Below are 13,858 nucleotides of genomic sequence, written 5' to 3'. Positions count from 1 at the left end.
GCCTCTCTTTTTTTCATTACTTTCCAATAGAAGTTGTTTAAGGTTGTTTGCCATTTTATTTTTATTTTCAATTTCATTATTTTGAGTGAAAGTCTGCCTATTAATATCCTTTTAATAAGCACTCAACATCCAACAAATCGGTCCCATAGCCTATGGTAATGAATGTGAACTTTGTTTCTGTACAAGCAGATACGTTTTCAACATAAAGTAATTCTTTATGAGGGAGAAGGATAGAAATTTTATTTAAATAATCCACCCATTCAAGATATATGGTGGATGTCAGTCAAGACTTCGAGGACTTGAAGAATAACACATGCATTTTGAGTGAGAGAATATATGCACAAGGGTGTTGATTAGGATAATTGAACCTCATTCTTGTTTCATTGACAACAATGGGGTATTAATTTACGCCATAATTTGAGTGGCTGTAGACTTATCCACATGTTTGCTTTTACCAGCATAAGAAAGTCAGTCTTAAAAAAAATAAAAAAGGAAAAAAAAAAAAAAAAAGAGAGGGGCAACATGACTCTTATCTATTTTCTTTTCTTTTTTTCTTTTTTAGAGATATTCCAATCGATTTATCACTTTATGATTAGTCCAATTTGGAGTGAGTTCAAGGCTTAAGACTTTAAACATCTTCCAAAAATATATTAAGAAGAATCGAACATATATTCTTACTCTCACCTACTCAGTTCATGACACCAACTTAGTTATCATGATTTGATGACTCTTATCTCTTTCAAAATGAGGTGAATATAACGTTTGGATTTCCGGAGACATGTTGGGCCTTAACTTAAAATATGCGGCTCTCAACAAGAATATCCTCCCCTCTAGTGAACTGTTTGCATTTGTTTGCTTATTTTCTATTCCCTTTCTTCTGTTCTCTTTCTTTTGTCCACAGCTATCTACGGAAGCACAATGCACCACAATCACCAATTTTATATATCCTAGACAATTTAAATTTTTGGGTTGGATTGATTGTGTATGACAGTATGCGTAAGCGTAATGCTACACTTGAGGGTTATCATCTGTTTATGTAAATTTATTGATCAGCTGCTTTTAAACAAAGATATGAAAACATATAAACTAATTATAAAATTTACTACTAGCCAGAATGATAATTGTGACAGGGATTGAAGTCTTTTGTATCAACTTGACTCTCAGCGATGTGTCTAACATAATATCTTATATTGAGTTCCCATTCCAAATAAACGTGATGCATATTCATCTATCACGAAAAACTATAGCCATTATCTATTTGCTTGCCCTTGATAACTTGCAACTCTTAAATAAACATTTCTGTGACCCAACCAAAAAAAAAAAAAAAACATTTTCTGTTATCCTGAAGACTAATTAATGGAACTGGTATGCTCGAACAGAAAGGTGTCAGATAAAACTATCAATTATTAAGCACTTCCTAAAGTCTCAAATTGTCAGGTCTCCACCCTACTTAATTCGTTTTCATTACCAAGAGCATCTTTTCTTCATAAGGAAAACAATTTAGAGGTAACTTTAATGTTAAGACAGAAAACAGCTTTCTTGTTATGTCATATATTCTGAGCTTTCTTCACTCAAACGGTGTCCTTTCCAAGATAGAATTCCTTGGGACCTTTCTTCCCCGGAAACCTTGACCTTCTTCATTGACCTGAAAGTTTCACACATGAAGTACTGCAGTCATTACAATGGTAAAGTACTAGATTAGAAAAAGGGTAGGCTTAAAGTTGTATGGGAAGTACATCTACAATTACCCAAGAAAAAGTTAGCGCAGTGTTAGGAAAGTGACTAGCTATTGTGATTTTATTTTAGTATTACCATAATGTCCTATTCAGTGAAGTGTTATTGCCACTTTAGGTCCTCTTCTTCAAATTTCTTGTTGATGCATAGCTTCTAACACATGCTAATCTAACTTTTAAGGGGTACCAAGAATTAGTACATTAAAGTACATAAATGTTAAAAGTTAAAAGCATAATATTTTGACAGCGCCACGTTAATCAATAGCATATACTAAATGTGCCCCTGATCATAATTTATTAAGAATCTACATTAAGTTTCTAAATGGTTCGATGTCACATTGGTTGGCAACCACCAGGAGGATAGGTCTTTGTTATTGAATGAATGGAGCCTACCTTTATTATTCCCCCGTGATATAATGAAAGGGACAAGTGACACTAAAGATGCACACAGTGCCAAACCAAAGAAACTCCCTACTAATAACAAGTTTTAATTAGCTAAAGTAATTTGTTTCAGTTATAAGAGAACCATCTATTTAATAAATGAGGAAACTATTCAGTTTTTCAAATGATTATGCTTTTACCTCAGCATCATGAACGTCCACATTGGAGTCCACAAGTTGATCTGTCTGGCTACAGCTCTCTTCATCTCCTTTGAACTGAGTTGGAGGGAAATTGGCCCACTGAAAAAGACAAAATATTTTCAGGATTATGCTTAAAAAAAATACCCTTCTTTACCCAATACCCGTGGCTCACCAATCTTAGAAAATTGCCTAGTTTGCAAATGAGTTGAACTACTAAGCAGTTTAAAAAATTAGACCTTACATTTTTTGCAGCTGTACTGAAAGCTTCCTTGTGGGCCATGTCAGGGTTTTCAGCCTTTAGCCTTTTAATCTCTTCTCTGCATTAAACTAATACTCACATTAGAATTCAAAGCTTGAAGCTTATGGTCTTTACAACTTAGTTTAGTGAATCATTACTTGATGAAGCGGTTATAAGCTGATGGTGTTCGCTGTCTCTTCTCTGGGGCTGCAGAGAACCATTCATCAAATAAAAAAAAAAAACTTATGAGGAAAATATGGGTCTACCAAAACTTGCTTCAAACTCAGTAACTCATGCTCTTATTATCAAAGTTATCATTTGCCTAACGTACGTTTATTCACGACATTGCTCATTGGAATTACATCATCTTCTTCACAATCAGAATAGGTCATCATGGATGCACTATGACTTTTCAAAGTCTTGTTTGCATCTTCTTCTGGACTACCTTCTTTTGGCTGGAGATTGGAGATAGTTAAAAATTGCATTTAAAGTTAAAAATCCAATAAATGATATAAACCCCTAAGTATGAGGATCATTGGACTCACGTGAACAAGTGTATAAGTAAATAAACATAGAGAATTGGAAAGGTAACCCTATTACCTCAAGATGATTAAGAGATGCTAAAAGGTGGAAAGGGACAAAAGAAGCTTTCATCATATTGACAGAGAGGAGGCTCGTGCAATGCCCGCATCTGACTGTCACCACCATTGACAAACTGCTGCATGGGACACTTACCTGCATCTCAGAAATGAATTGGATACAGAAAAAGGCAAAAGGGGAAAGAGGTATTAAAATCTCAAGAAGTGCAGTTATAGTTTAAGTGAGTAGAGAACTCATTACCATTAAAATGGTAGTACAGAATCCGCATTGTACGTAACATATCTGATCTGGAAGATCAAAAAGATGGTTCAGTGTTGACATAGGTGTCTGTCTAAATGTGTGGGGTGAGAGAGTTTTTATGTGATAGAGGAAGAGAAAGAAGAGATAGAGAGATGAAGATGTAACTCTTTTTACACAAGGAAGCATTTATAGTTGAAGGTGGACACTCATAATCAATCATCATCTTACTTTAATGATTTGTTGTATGGGGTACTTATGGTGATTTTCATTGCCGGAAAGCACTCCAACATTGACATAGTCTCTTATGGACGTGGAGAGTTTAATTTGTTTCAAGCCTCTTAGGATTTAAGTGTTGGGAGTAAAATTACAGCCACACCCCTGAGAAGAAGGTCTATGATAATTTTACCTGTCTGCTTGAACATTATCATCACTGGCAAACTTCTCCATAGGTTGCAGTGGCCCAAAGTTCTATGGTACTTTGCAGAATGACTTAAGTACTTGTTTGTTTCATGTGTTGTTTTCTCTTTTATTGACACTCCTGCCTCTCCAAGCCTTCTCTCTGTCCAAGATGAAAATGAAAGTGCACAAAATTTTCCATAATAGAAGGAAAGGGTAAGTTTCCATAAAGACACATAGAGAAGGTAAAGAGGCATCTTAGGATTTGTCTTTCCTGAAAGACAGCAAAAGAAATTGACCAATGAAAAAAAGGATCCTCCCCACTTTCTGTGCTCTCTTGGCATGTGTCACTTCCCATCTATTTTTGTTTCACATTGAGCTAGGATTCTGCATTAACCACGTATCGATTTCATTCAATTCTTTTCTTTTGTTTCCTTAACTCCCTCCCATGTGATTGTACATGAGATGGATTAGTGGATCCGAGGATCAAGGATCAATATTCATTCAACAACATGAAAAATTAGTGCAAATATGGTCTTGAAAATATCAATGCTCGTTGGAAGTGCAAGATGAAAACTTGTTATCAGGAGATTGACAAAGAGTGGATTAGATCTTTGTTTCATGAGTGTCATTGCATTGACAAAGGGGAGTTTTAACTTTTAATACGAAAATTGCCCTTGCTGCGTTATTGCAGACAACTATCGTTGGCAATCCTATTCCTATAGGCCTAGTCCAACTATCTAGAGTGACTATGACTAGTTCTTTCCACAAAGAACCAATTTAGTGAAAAATCTTCACATGTTATGATCAATAGCCATGTCCCACAAACAAAATGAATGGAAGCTGCGTGGTAGGTAGGAATCAAGAACCGCAGAAATACTGATCTTATTGCTGCATTATTTTTTTAGTTTTGTAATCCGTAAAGATATACTTGGCCCCTTTGCAACTATAATTTCATTTTCTAGGCACCTTCGATTGTTTATATTTTGGCCTTTTCTGCTTTGATGATTTGTCTCAACCCTGAACAGTGGTCCTTTATGTTCCCTGTTCATTTATTATATGCACTCCTACTTTAATGTTCATTTACAACAACTCAAAATGACTTTGGAAAACCTCTTTCATGGAAATGGAAAGAATTCACAGAATGAAATGATTTAATTATACATGTAATGAAAAGTATGGGGGTCTGATTTCCCAAAAAAGCAGCAATATTTTGCTGAAGTACGAGACAGAGAGTGCCTCCTATTTGTAGTTCACTTAGCATAAGCCAGTGATTACCTAAACCAACTCAATCTTATTTATATATAAAAAAAAAAGAGTGGTGTCTAAGACATACTGTAGTGAGACTAATTTACTATTTTATGACATCTTGAGTTTCTTTTTATCTGGTCGGATAAAACAGCAATAAGAAGCTTCTTTAGCCATGGCATCTATCTGAAGATGGCAACTTTTGCTCTCACTCTGAAAGAGAAAAAAGTTATCTTCTTTTGATATATTACCATATGAACAACTGCACTCAAAGCTGTCATTGCACATAAGGAATGCCTTGGAGTCTTTGACTCACGGAAACTTTTGCTTTCTACATAAACCTGAGAAGACTATAAAGTGTAAAGCTATGCACCAATTTCATGGCATAAATTACTATAAATCAACAGAGTAAATTGAGCTTTTAACATACATATCAGAACCGGAATAGGTTATCTCATAATTGTGGGATGTAGTAGTTCAACCTCAAGATAGGGACTAAGTATTTGAAATTTTGAAGTTTGAACTAAAATGGGCGAGTCAAATATCAGATCATTAAGCCTTGGAGTGACACACTGAGGTGTCACTGTTGTCAATTGAAGTCGGATCAAAAGTTTCCACCAACTCAGTTGGCAAATTTCCCGCCCCAAAAGAAATTAGGGTACATTCACATTGTGGTCTGGTTAGTAAATACTTTGAACAAGTTTACTTCACAGAAAACAACAACAAATATATGGAAAACAGAAGATACAATGTAAATAATTTATAGTATAAACATATATATGCTCAAAACAAAACAAAATTAAAAATTAAAAATTAAAAACACAATCATCGTTAATAATCACAAGTCTTAGTTTAAACACACAAATCATCATTAATCTATTATAGGGCAACAATAACTAACAAGACACTAAGAAAAGAGTCATCAAATCTAACGTGGATACATTTGTAAATAGTTGAGACAATAACACTAAGGCCCTGATTGGTGTAATATATATAAACTTATACTATATATTATGACATTTTTAGCTATTTGGTATGATTATTGTATAGTATAAGCTTATATAGCAGGATCACTTTATATATCAAAATGATATATAACTTAATCAGGCCTAGGAGAGTAGGATCAGGCCTGATAAGGGATTAACCAATGCAATTCTCAAAAATTAATATATTATTTTAATATTCATATATTAAAATAAAAAATAAATTTTCAATATATAATATTTTTACAACATAGTATCATACCACAAGGTCTGTGAAATAGTGTGAATAGTGGACTAGCTCACCTTGGCCAGAAAACACTTGGGCTGGATCAGATTTTCATTATAATATCGCTAACCTAAGTAAATAATGAATTACATGTATTTAAGTAAATTATCATGTATAAGTGGGTTGAAATAAGTAAAAGACCTAATTAAATTAATTAGGGTCACTTTTGAGGTAAAAAGTGCAGTTAGTGATAATTAAGGGATAAAAATGGGTGTAGGAAAAAGTACCCAAAATATAAAATTATTAGTAAAAATATTACTAGAAAACTATTCCAGGCCTTTGGATAAAGTTTGGAAGTGAGTGGAGTTAACTAAATAGATGAGTTGATACCCGGTTGAGATAACTTAACCTTTTATAAGTGACAAAACACCAACCCAGATAATCTCATTTCTTCTTCTTCTTCTAGCGACCAAACCGTGGAGGGGAGGGTGAGAAGCCGTGGAAGTTGAGCTCTAAACTATAACTCTCATTTCTCATCCAAATCAATTCATTCCAAAGCCAAAACCACTCCAAATCTCCTCCTCTTTCATAACCCTAACTTAGTGTTGAGTGGGAACCATGGTGGAGTGAGATATTCCTTGTGGAAGGTGGCGAAAATCTTGAAGTGGAGGAACTTGAGGTGAAACATTGTCTCCTTGTTTCTTGGTTATCCTTCCTTGAACCTATGTGGTTGGATTGTGGTAAGTTTTCCATCCATTTTGGTTAATTTGATTAAGGTTCATGTTTAGGGTTTTGGTTTATGAAAATGCATGAATAATGGGGTATGTTAGAGAGAGATTAAGACTAAATTCATTTGTAAAAGTTGTTAGAAATGGTAAATAAATGGTAGAAGTGAAGTTAATTTGTGATTGGAGTTAGTTTTAACAATCTTGGAAAATTATGCTTAAAAGTGTGAATTTTCTATGTTGTTGATGAAGATAGAGGTATTCATGGATGTATGTTGACTGATTTCACACTCTTGAATATGGTGTATTGGTGATTGGGAGGAATTGTCAAGTGAACATACCAAGAAACGTTGGTGTGGATAAGTGAGCTAGAAGAAAGATTGAAAAATGAGGGGAAGCTTCAAGAGGTAAACCTTTGAATCTTGGAGGTTAATCCCTCTTGTGGTTCCACCATTGCTTTTACGGAAGTAATGGTTAATGAATGGATGATTGAGTGGTAATGTTAGTATTTTGGTATGTTTGCATTTATATAGTATTGTTGTGTCATTGGATAAAAGACCAATGGACAAACACTAGGGGCTAGGTTGCAGGCTTAGTGGAAAGGACTAAGATGCAACTGAAGCGTGTGTGTTGATTTGATTGTTTAATTCTTTGGTCATTTGAATGCACGAGTATGCTGTGATTAAATCATTACTGTTATTGCCTCTGGATATATGATGTAGTTCATGCCATGTGTATACTAACCCTTCATGCAGGAAGTGAACTCTGGGGTTGGAGTAATTCTCCAAGAACCCTGGGTTTATTGAGTTTTATCTCACCCAGTTTGGAGACTGCTATTTCAGGTGTTAGCAGAGATGATACTGGGCGAGGCAAAGGGCACGAGTAGCTTTGCATATGATAGATGATATTTGAGATATTTTGATGCATTAGTTATAGATGAATGCAATTAGGACTTAGAAGTTGATCATTGATGTTGTATTGCCCTGATGGGACTTTGATCACTTGTTATTTCTAAGTTTTTGGTATGTAATCATTTTGAAGCACATTGATGTAATTGAGCCTCTTTGGATATCATGTGAGCCTTGAAATGGCAAGAATCATATATTAAAATTGTAAGGAAGATGTCTTGTAGTAGTTATACAATGCCAATTAGGTGAAAGAAGACCTTTAGCTTGGGAATTAATGTAAAAAAAAAAAGATGTCATGTCTTGTTGTCCATTTTTCATATCCTATATGATAGATTTGGACATTTGTGTCTTAATGGAAGTTATAGATCTTTTTCTTAGCTTTTCAACGAGACCAAGATTGCGTCAAACGGATATCTATAACTCAAATTATGGGTAAAATATCAAAATATAGTGAAATCTTCAGGCCACCAAATAGTGGGTTGGTGCTATCAGCACCAAGTTGGCGATGTCGACGCTGTAAGAAGCGAAAAATTCAGTAAGTTGGTGCTATCAGCACGGGTTTGGCGCTGTCAGCGCGGGATCCCTGTGAAATTCAACTTTTTTTCTTCAAAAATTCATAATTTGAGCTACGGTGCTCCGATTTGAGCGCGGTTTGAACCCGCGCGTAGCTAACAAAGAAATATATGACATATTGGAAGATGATGACCATAAAAGTGGTATAAAAAAATTTCTTAAATAAATAAAAAGTAGAGATGTTTAGCGTTAAATAATAATAAAAATGAGTTTTTAAGCCATGTTGGTCTAAGGGGACTACTTGGCACACTATAGTGGTAACGTATGGTTTAAATGAAATTACATTAGGTGTTCCACACATAGTTTAAGTTACGATTATAGCTATTGGAATTGTTTTAATTACGGATTTGATTTTAAACATAAACGTTTATAAATAAAAAGGAAAAAGATTATCCGTACTTTAATTCAATTGGTGCGATTGTAACTGCGCCTAATGCCATACGTAAGATTAACAAACCGGTTCTAGAACGGGGTATTACATTCATAGCAGCGCTTCACCACAGTACGACGTTATATGCTAGCTACTATGGACCACAACGATATATGTAACACTAAAACACCGCATCTTATGTATATACATTTAGGGCTTTATTAATCTCATGCAATAGAAGAGAGCTCTCCCATGCTATAGAGACAATCATGTGTAGGATCCACCCACTTATAGAAAAATAAAAAAAATAAAAAAGTAACACGGAAATCGATGTATGTGTAGGAGATAAAAACACTCTCCTACAACGTAAGAGTAATTTTCCCATACATTTATGCTTACAACTAGACATGCCTCTTTCGGTTATTTTGTTTTTCTCTTTTCACTTGATTTTTCTCCTTTTATTTAAACCTTGAATAATGTATAAATTTCAATCTAAATAAAAGGGAGGTTATACTTATTATCCCTTTTTCATTATAATTATTTTTGTTATTGTTAGATCAAAATTAAATCAAACAAAATTGCTGAAGATCCTTTTCAGAAGGTGTTAAAAAGAATACTTAGTTGCCTCTGTAAATACTCTTAGTACACAATTTATAAATAAAATCACATGTTTTTGCCGAAACTTATAGCATGACAGGCTTTGAAATAGAATAATCTTTTCTTTTCTTAAACTTATATAATTGACAGACCAAGAAAATATTCCAATTATTGAAAACCAGATATATTTGGTGGATGCTATGAGGGATTTCAATCTCTGTAGTGCCGCGTGGATATAATTAGAAAGGGGGAATAAAAAGGTGGAACCTAGAAATTTTAAAAGTGTGACTCTCACTTGAATTCTTTAGAAATCCAAAATCGTTAATCTGTTTTATTTTATTTTTTTTAATAAAAGATTAAGCAAGATCTGATGATCCATCTCAGTGAATGAATAACAGTATTAAGGATTCGATTGAGAAGTAAGCTCACCCAACGGGTTCGATTGGATAAAAGTCTATTTGAAATAATAGAATCTAGAATTCAAATCCGTAAAAACATGAGTAGTATTTTATTAAGGTCTTTTACTCTAACTAACTCCAGTTAAATAGAGTTTTTGTTGAAGTTGCTGTAGGTCTAATTTAAAAAGAAAAAAGAAAAAGGATAAAAAAGAAAATAAACTACAATGAGAAGATTATAGATTTGTACGGAGTTTATTACAATAAAACCAAACATTAAAAAATTGAACTAAAACCCAAAAGTTGCAAATCAAAAGGTTAACATGTAACTATTTATCCACCTAAACAAAAATATGTATCAATTTGGGTAGATATTTTTTTCAGCCATCGTTTATAAGCCCGTCAACTTCTATTGAAAATTTGTTATTTTTTAAAAAATAGTCAGTCTTTCGGTCTAAACGATTGCTTAAGTTCTAGCTCTGTTTGGAAGAATTGTTCAAGATAACTTGTAATATTGGAAATAATACCCAACAAATCATACAGGTAATTTTTGAAACATCTCATTTTTAAATAAGCTCTGCTCGCAATGCATATCAATATACCCTCAAACATCCTTGATTTGGTCAAAAGAATAAGAAGACAATGCCAGCTTCCTAGATGACTCGGTAAAACACACCATCTACAATTTTCCCTACACGATCAAATTGGAAGTTTTGAGCCCATTTTTTTTTGGTAAACAGTTTTGAGCCCATTTTTACCTGGCTTCTCAGACGTCGTACTGTTGAATAATTTTAAAAATAATAATAATTTCTTAATTCACTCATTTTAAATGGAAAATAAACGCATGTTAAAAAACACGTTAAAAAACACACCGATTTCTTCAGTATTCAGTTAAAATTATTTTGTGAAACAAATCAACACCTTAAATATAACCCTGAAAATCAGCTATTTTTCTTGATACGGAATAAAACACTCTTGAAGGATTGAAAACATTATTTCACCCATTATCAAATCTGTATTTAATCTTTCAACAATTCAGTTAAAATGATCGGAACAGTTTCGAGAAAAACATTAAAAAGCAACATAAAGCACGTGATCAAACTGAACCAGCATAAGTGTTCGAGTCAGCACACAGCTGAAAAGGGAACAATTTTTGAACATACAAAGCGAACCCCAAATCAATTTTCTATCGATACTACACTCCAATCTCCTATATTTGACACAGCAGAGAGTTGCGATTCAGTATGGTATAGCAATTGGGGAGGGGAGACAAAAGTTAGGCTTAAGCAACTTTTCCGACTCGAGTAAGTAAAGCCAATGATCAAAAGAGTTACAAGGAAAACAAATTAACTTCACTATTCAGCTGTAATCAACAAAAAAAATGGGAGTAAATTAATCCAAATTTAAGAAAATATGACTCAGTGTTACACCACCAAGAAGAGGGAAATGGATCCTCTCATCATAACAAATGAAATCATCCACACTCAAAAAAAGTGTATTTCAGTTCATAGTCAAATTGAGACTCTTTCGCTCAAAGAGAACCACGAAAGGATTTGTAAACAATAAGAACGACAACACAAAACCATCAAAATGCATTGCACAAATAAACCGAATGCTGCATCCATAGCGAACTTCTTAAAGCGTATCAAATCAAGTATACTAAAAACAATAATTTTTCAACCAGTACCCAATCTGCAATTTAAGATTTGAAACGAAAAGATCGTTCTGTAATTCAGCAGCCTAACAATTCATTCTCACAACAGGGGGAAACCAAAAACTAATTTTTATTAACAAACAAAAATCTACAGTTTCATTCCATAATTCAATATCTTCCCTAGATTACTATTATATAATCACTACACAAGCCAATCATAATCAAGACAATCAAATACGTTCATATAGGCGAGCCGCATATCATTAATAACGAAAGGAAAAGATGCCAACTTCAGCAGATTTATAACCAACGACATATATTTTGAAGAGAACCATAAATAAACCAACACAAAACGGTGTTCATAAAAGTCTCAAGATAAAAATATTAGAACCGAAACATTCATGCAGTCATAAAGATAACCCAAAATGTCTACGAATCTAAAAATCAAAACTTTAACAATAAAATTGAGAAATTCGATACTTTAAGGAAAACCCAATAAATTAGGCACCGGCCTTCTGGTAGACATAGGTCAAGCCGCACTTTCCGCAGTAGTGGCGGTCGAAGTGGTTGGCCATGAAAGTTCCGGCGCCGCACTCGGCGTTGGGGCACTCCTTCCTCAACCTCTGGACCTTGCCGGAGTCATCGACCTTGTAGAACTGGAGGATAGCAAGCTTCACCTTCTTATGCTTGTGCTTGATCTTCTTGGGCTTGGTGTAGGTCTTCTTCTTGCGCTTCTTGGCGCCACCGCGGAGGCGAAGCACAAGGTGGAGGGTGGATTCCTTCTGGATGTTGTAATCGGCGAGGGTGCGGCCATCCTCGAGCTGTTTTCCGGCGAAGATGAGGCGCTGCTGGTCCGGTGGGATGCCTTCCTTGTCCTGGATCTTGGCCTTGACGTTGTCGATGGTGTCGGAGGATTCCACCTCAAGGGTGATGGTCTTCCCCGTTAGGGTTTTCACGAAGATCTGCATCGTGAACACAGGAGATTAGGGTTCCTGGCTCTCAGCCGATGAAGAGATTTCTAGGGTTATGAGAGTGTGTGAATGTTAACTGAGGCTTTATAAAGCGAGATAAAACATAGGGTTTTGGAACTACTGGGTCTTGGGCCTCGTAGTCCATGTTTGAGCCCATTTGACTTAAAAATAATTATTATTTTTATAATTCAATTTATAACTTTTCATTATTGTTTAAATATAAAATAAATTAATACAAATATAAACCAAATCATTTTAAATAAAAAAAAAATATTTTCTCGTGCGACAATTCTACTCTTTCTTTAAAATGTAACTTTAAAATTTTGGTATTTCTCCTGACAAGTAAAAGTATAAATATTAAATTATTTTTAAATATTTTTAGGACGTAGCAAAATAAGCAGATTCAAAAAATCAGACTTCACCCCATAAAAAGTTGGAATACGTGCATACATTTTAGACCAAAAGCAAAATAAAATTCGGACTTCGGAGTAACATTTTTGGTGATTAGATTAAAATGGATAAGACCTGGTCTCGTTATAAAAAAAAAAAAAAAAAAATCATGGGGAAGGATATTGTAACAATTAATTAGTGTTATTGTCAATGTTAGTATCCATTAATTTCACCGTTCGATTTATTGATCCAATGGTTATATTTATTTTCAATTTTATATGGTTATGATTTCTCGTATTTGATGTGAAAACATTAAATATAGGAGATTGATTATAAACATACAAATGTGAAAATAAATATAAGGGTTCATTTTTTCTGCAGTCACTGTAAATAAGTTATCTGCAGTAAATCCAATACGACGTCATTTTGGAGCGAAAATCATGGTGTTTTTATAATTTTAATTTATTTCAGGATTATTATAGTATTTATAATTATAATTTTTTAATATTTTAATCCCAAAACAACGTCGTTTTGAAAGTAAATGCAGATAACTTATCTGCAGTAACTGCAAAAATATTTTTCTGTAAATATAAAGTATTAAATATGAGGAATCATAACCATGCAAAGATGAAAATAAATATAACCGTTGGATCCACATAGTCGATCTAACGGTAAAATTAATTGGTATGAACATTACTAGTAACCTTAATTGGTTGTTACAATATCTTATATCATAAATAATTTCTTGAAAAGTTGGTTTATTTTTAAAATATTTAAATAATTTTTTTTTCAATTTAACATATACCATGATCTTAATTTATTATATAGTGTATACTGATCTTAATTTATAATATATTTTTGAAAAAATATATTATAAATTAATATTATTTTATTTTATAAAATATTTATTATTTTTAAATTAAATATGAAATTTCATAAAGTTAATTTATATAATTAAAACTTTTAATATTACAGTTTAATTAATAAATTTAGTATTTATAAAAAAATTACTGAACACAGTTTTTGTTGT

At 33.5% G+C, this 13,858-nt stretch overlaps 2 protein-coding genes across 2 annotated transcripts; both read right to left on the bottom strand.

Moving 5' to 3' along the window:
• Window positions 1–1,348: 1,348 nt before the first annotated feature.
• LOC133301387 (axial regulator YABBY 4) lies at window positions 1,349–3,479 on the bottom strand. Its single transcript, XM_061501017.1, has 7 exons — window positions 3,393–3,479; window positions 3,153–3,287; window positions 2,884–3,007; window positions 2,711–2,759; window positions 2,556–2,631; window positions 2,315–2,413; window positions 1,349–1,645 (listed from the first exon to the last, which is right to left on the bottom strand). Exons 1-7 carry the CDS (start codon window positions 3,471–3,473, stop codon window positions 1,568–1,570), a joined length of 642 nt encoding a protein of 213 aa, XP_061357001.1. The 5' UTR covers window positions 3,474–3,479; the 3' UTR covers window positions 1,349–1,567.
• An 8,285-nt stretch (window positions 3,480–11,764) lies between these two features.
• On the bottom strand, window positions 11,765–12,500 carry LOC133301370 (ubiquitin-ribosomal protein eS31 fusion protein). The gene has a single exon (XM_061500992.1). The coding sequence runs from the start codon at window positions 12,433–12,435 to the stop codon at window positions 11,968–11,970; it is 468 nt and encodes a 155-aa protein (XP_061356976.1). The 5' UTR covers window positions 12,436–12,500; the 3' UTR covers window positions 11,765–11,967.
• Between the last annotated feature and the right edge of the window lie 1,358 nt (window positions 12,501–13,858).

This window comes from Gastrolobium bilobum, unplaced genomic scaffold, assembly GCF_033153095.1.
Source record: "Gastrolobium bilobum isolate Gb01-03AN ecotype WA unplaced genomic scaffold, APGP_CSIRO_Gbil_v1 utg4269, whole genome shotgun sequence".
Classification (NCBI taxonomy): Eukaryota; Viridiplantae; Streptophyta; class Magnoliopsida; order Fabales; family Fabaceae; genus Gastrolobium; species Gastrolobium bilobum.
Note: the sequence above shows the minus strand (reverse complement) of the source record. Positions and strands in the feature narration are given on the sequence as shown.

What these genes read in the sequence shown, in the direction of transcription:
- LOC133301370 (XM_061500992.1), bottom strand. Translation starts at nt 12,435, where the DNA reads ATGCAGATCTTCGTGAAAACCCTAACGGGGAAGACCATCACCCTTGAG.
- LOC133301387 (XM_061501017.1), bottom strand. Translation starts at nt 3,473, where the DNA reads ATGTCAACACTGAACCATCTTTTTGATCTTCCAGATCAGATATGTTAC. An exon ending in TCTGTACTACCATTTTAATG is followed by an intron (nt 3,288 to 3,392) that starts GTAATGAGTTCT and finishes TCTGAGATGCAG; the next exon opens with GTAAGTGTCCCATGCAGCAG. An exon ending in GCTTATAACCGCTTCATCAA is followed by an intron (nt 2,632 to 2,710) that starts GTAATGATTCAC and finishes AGTTTAATGCAG; the next exon opens with AGAAGAGATTAAAAGGCTAA.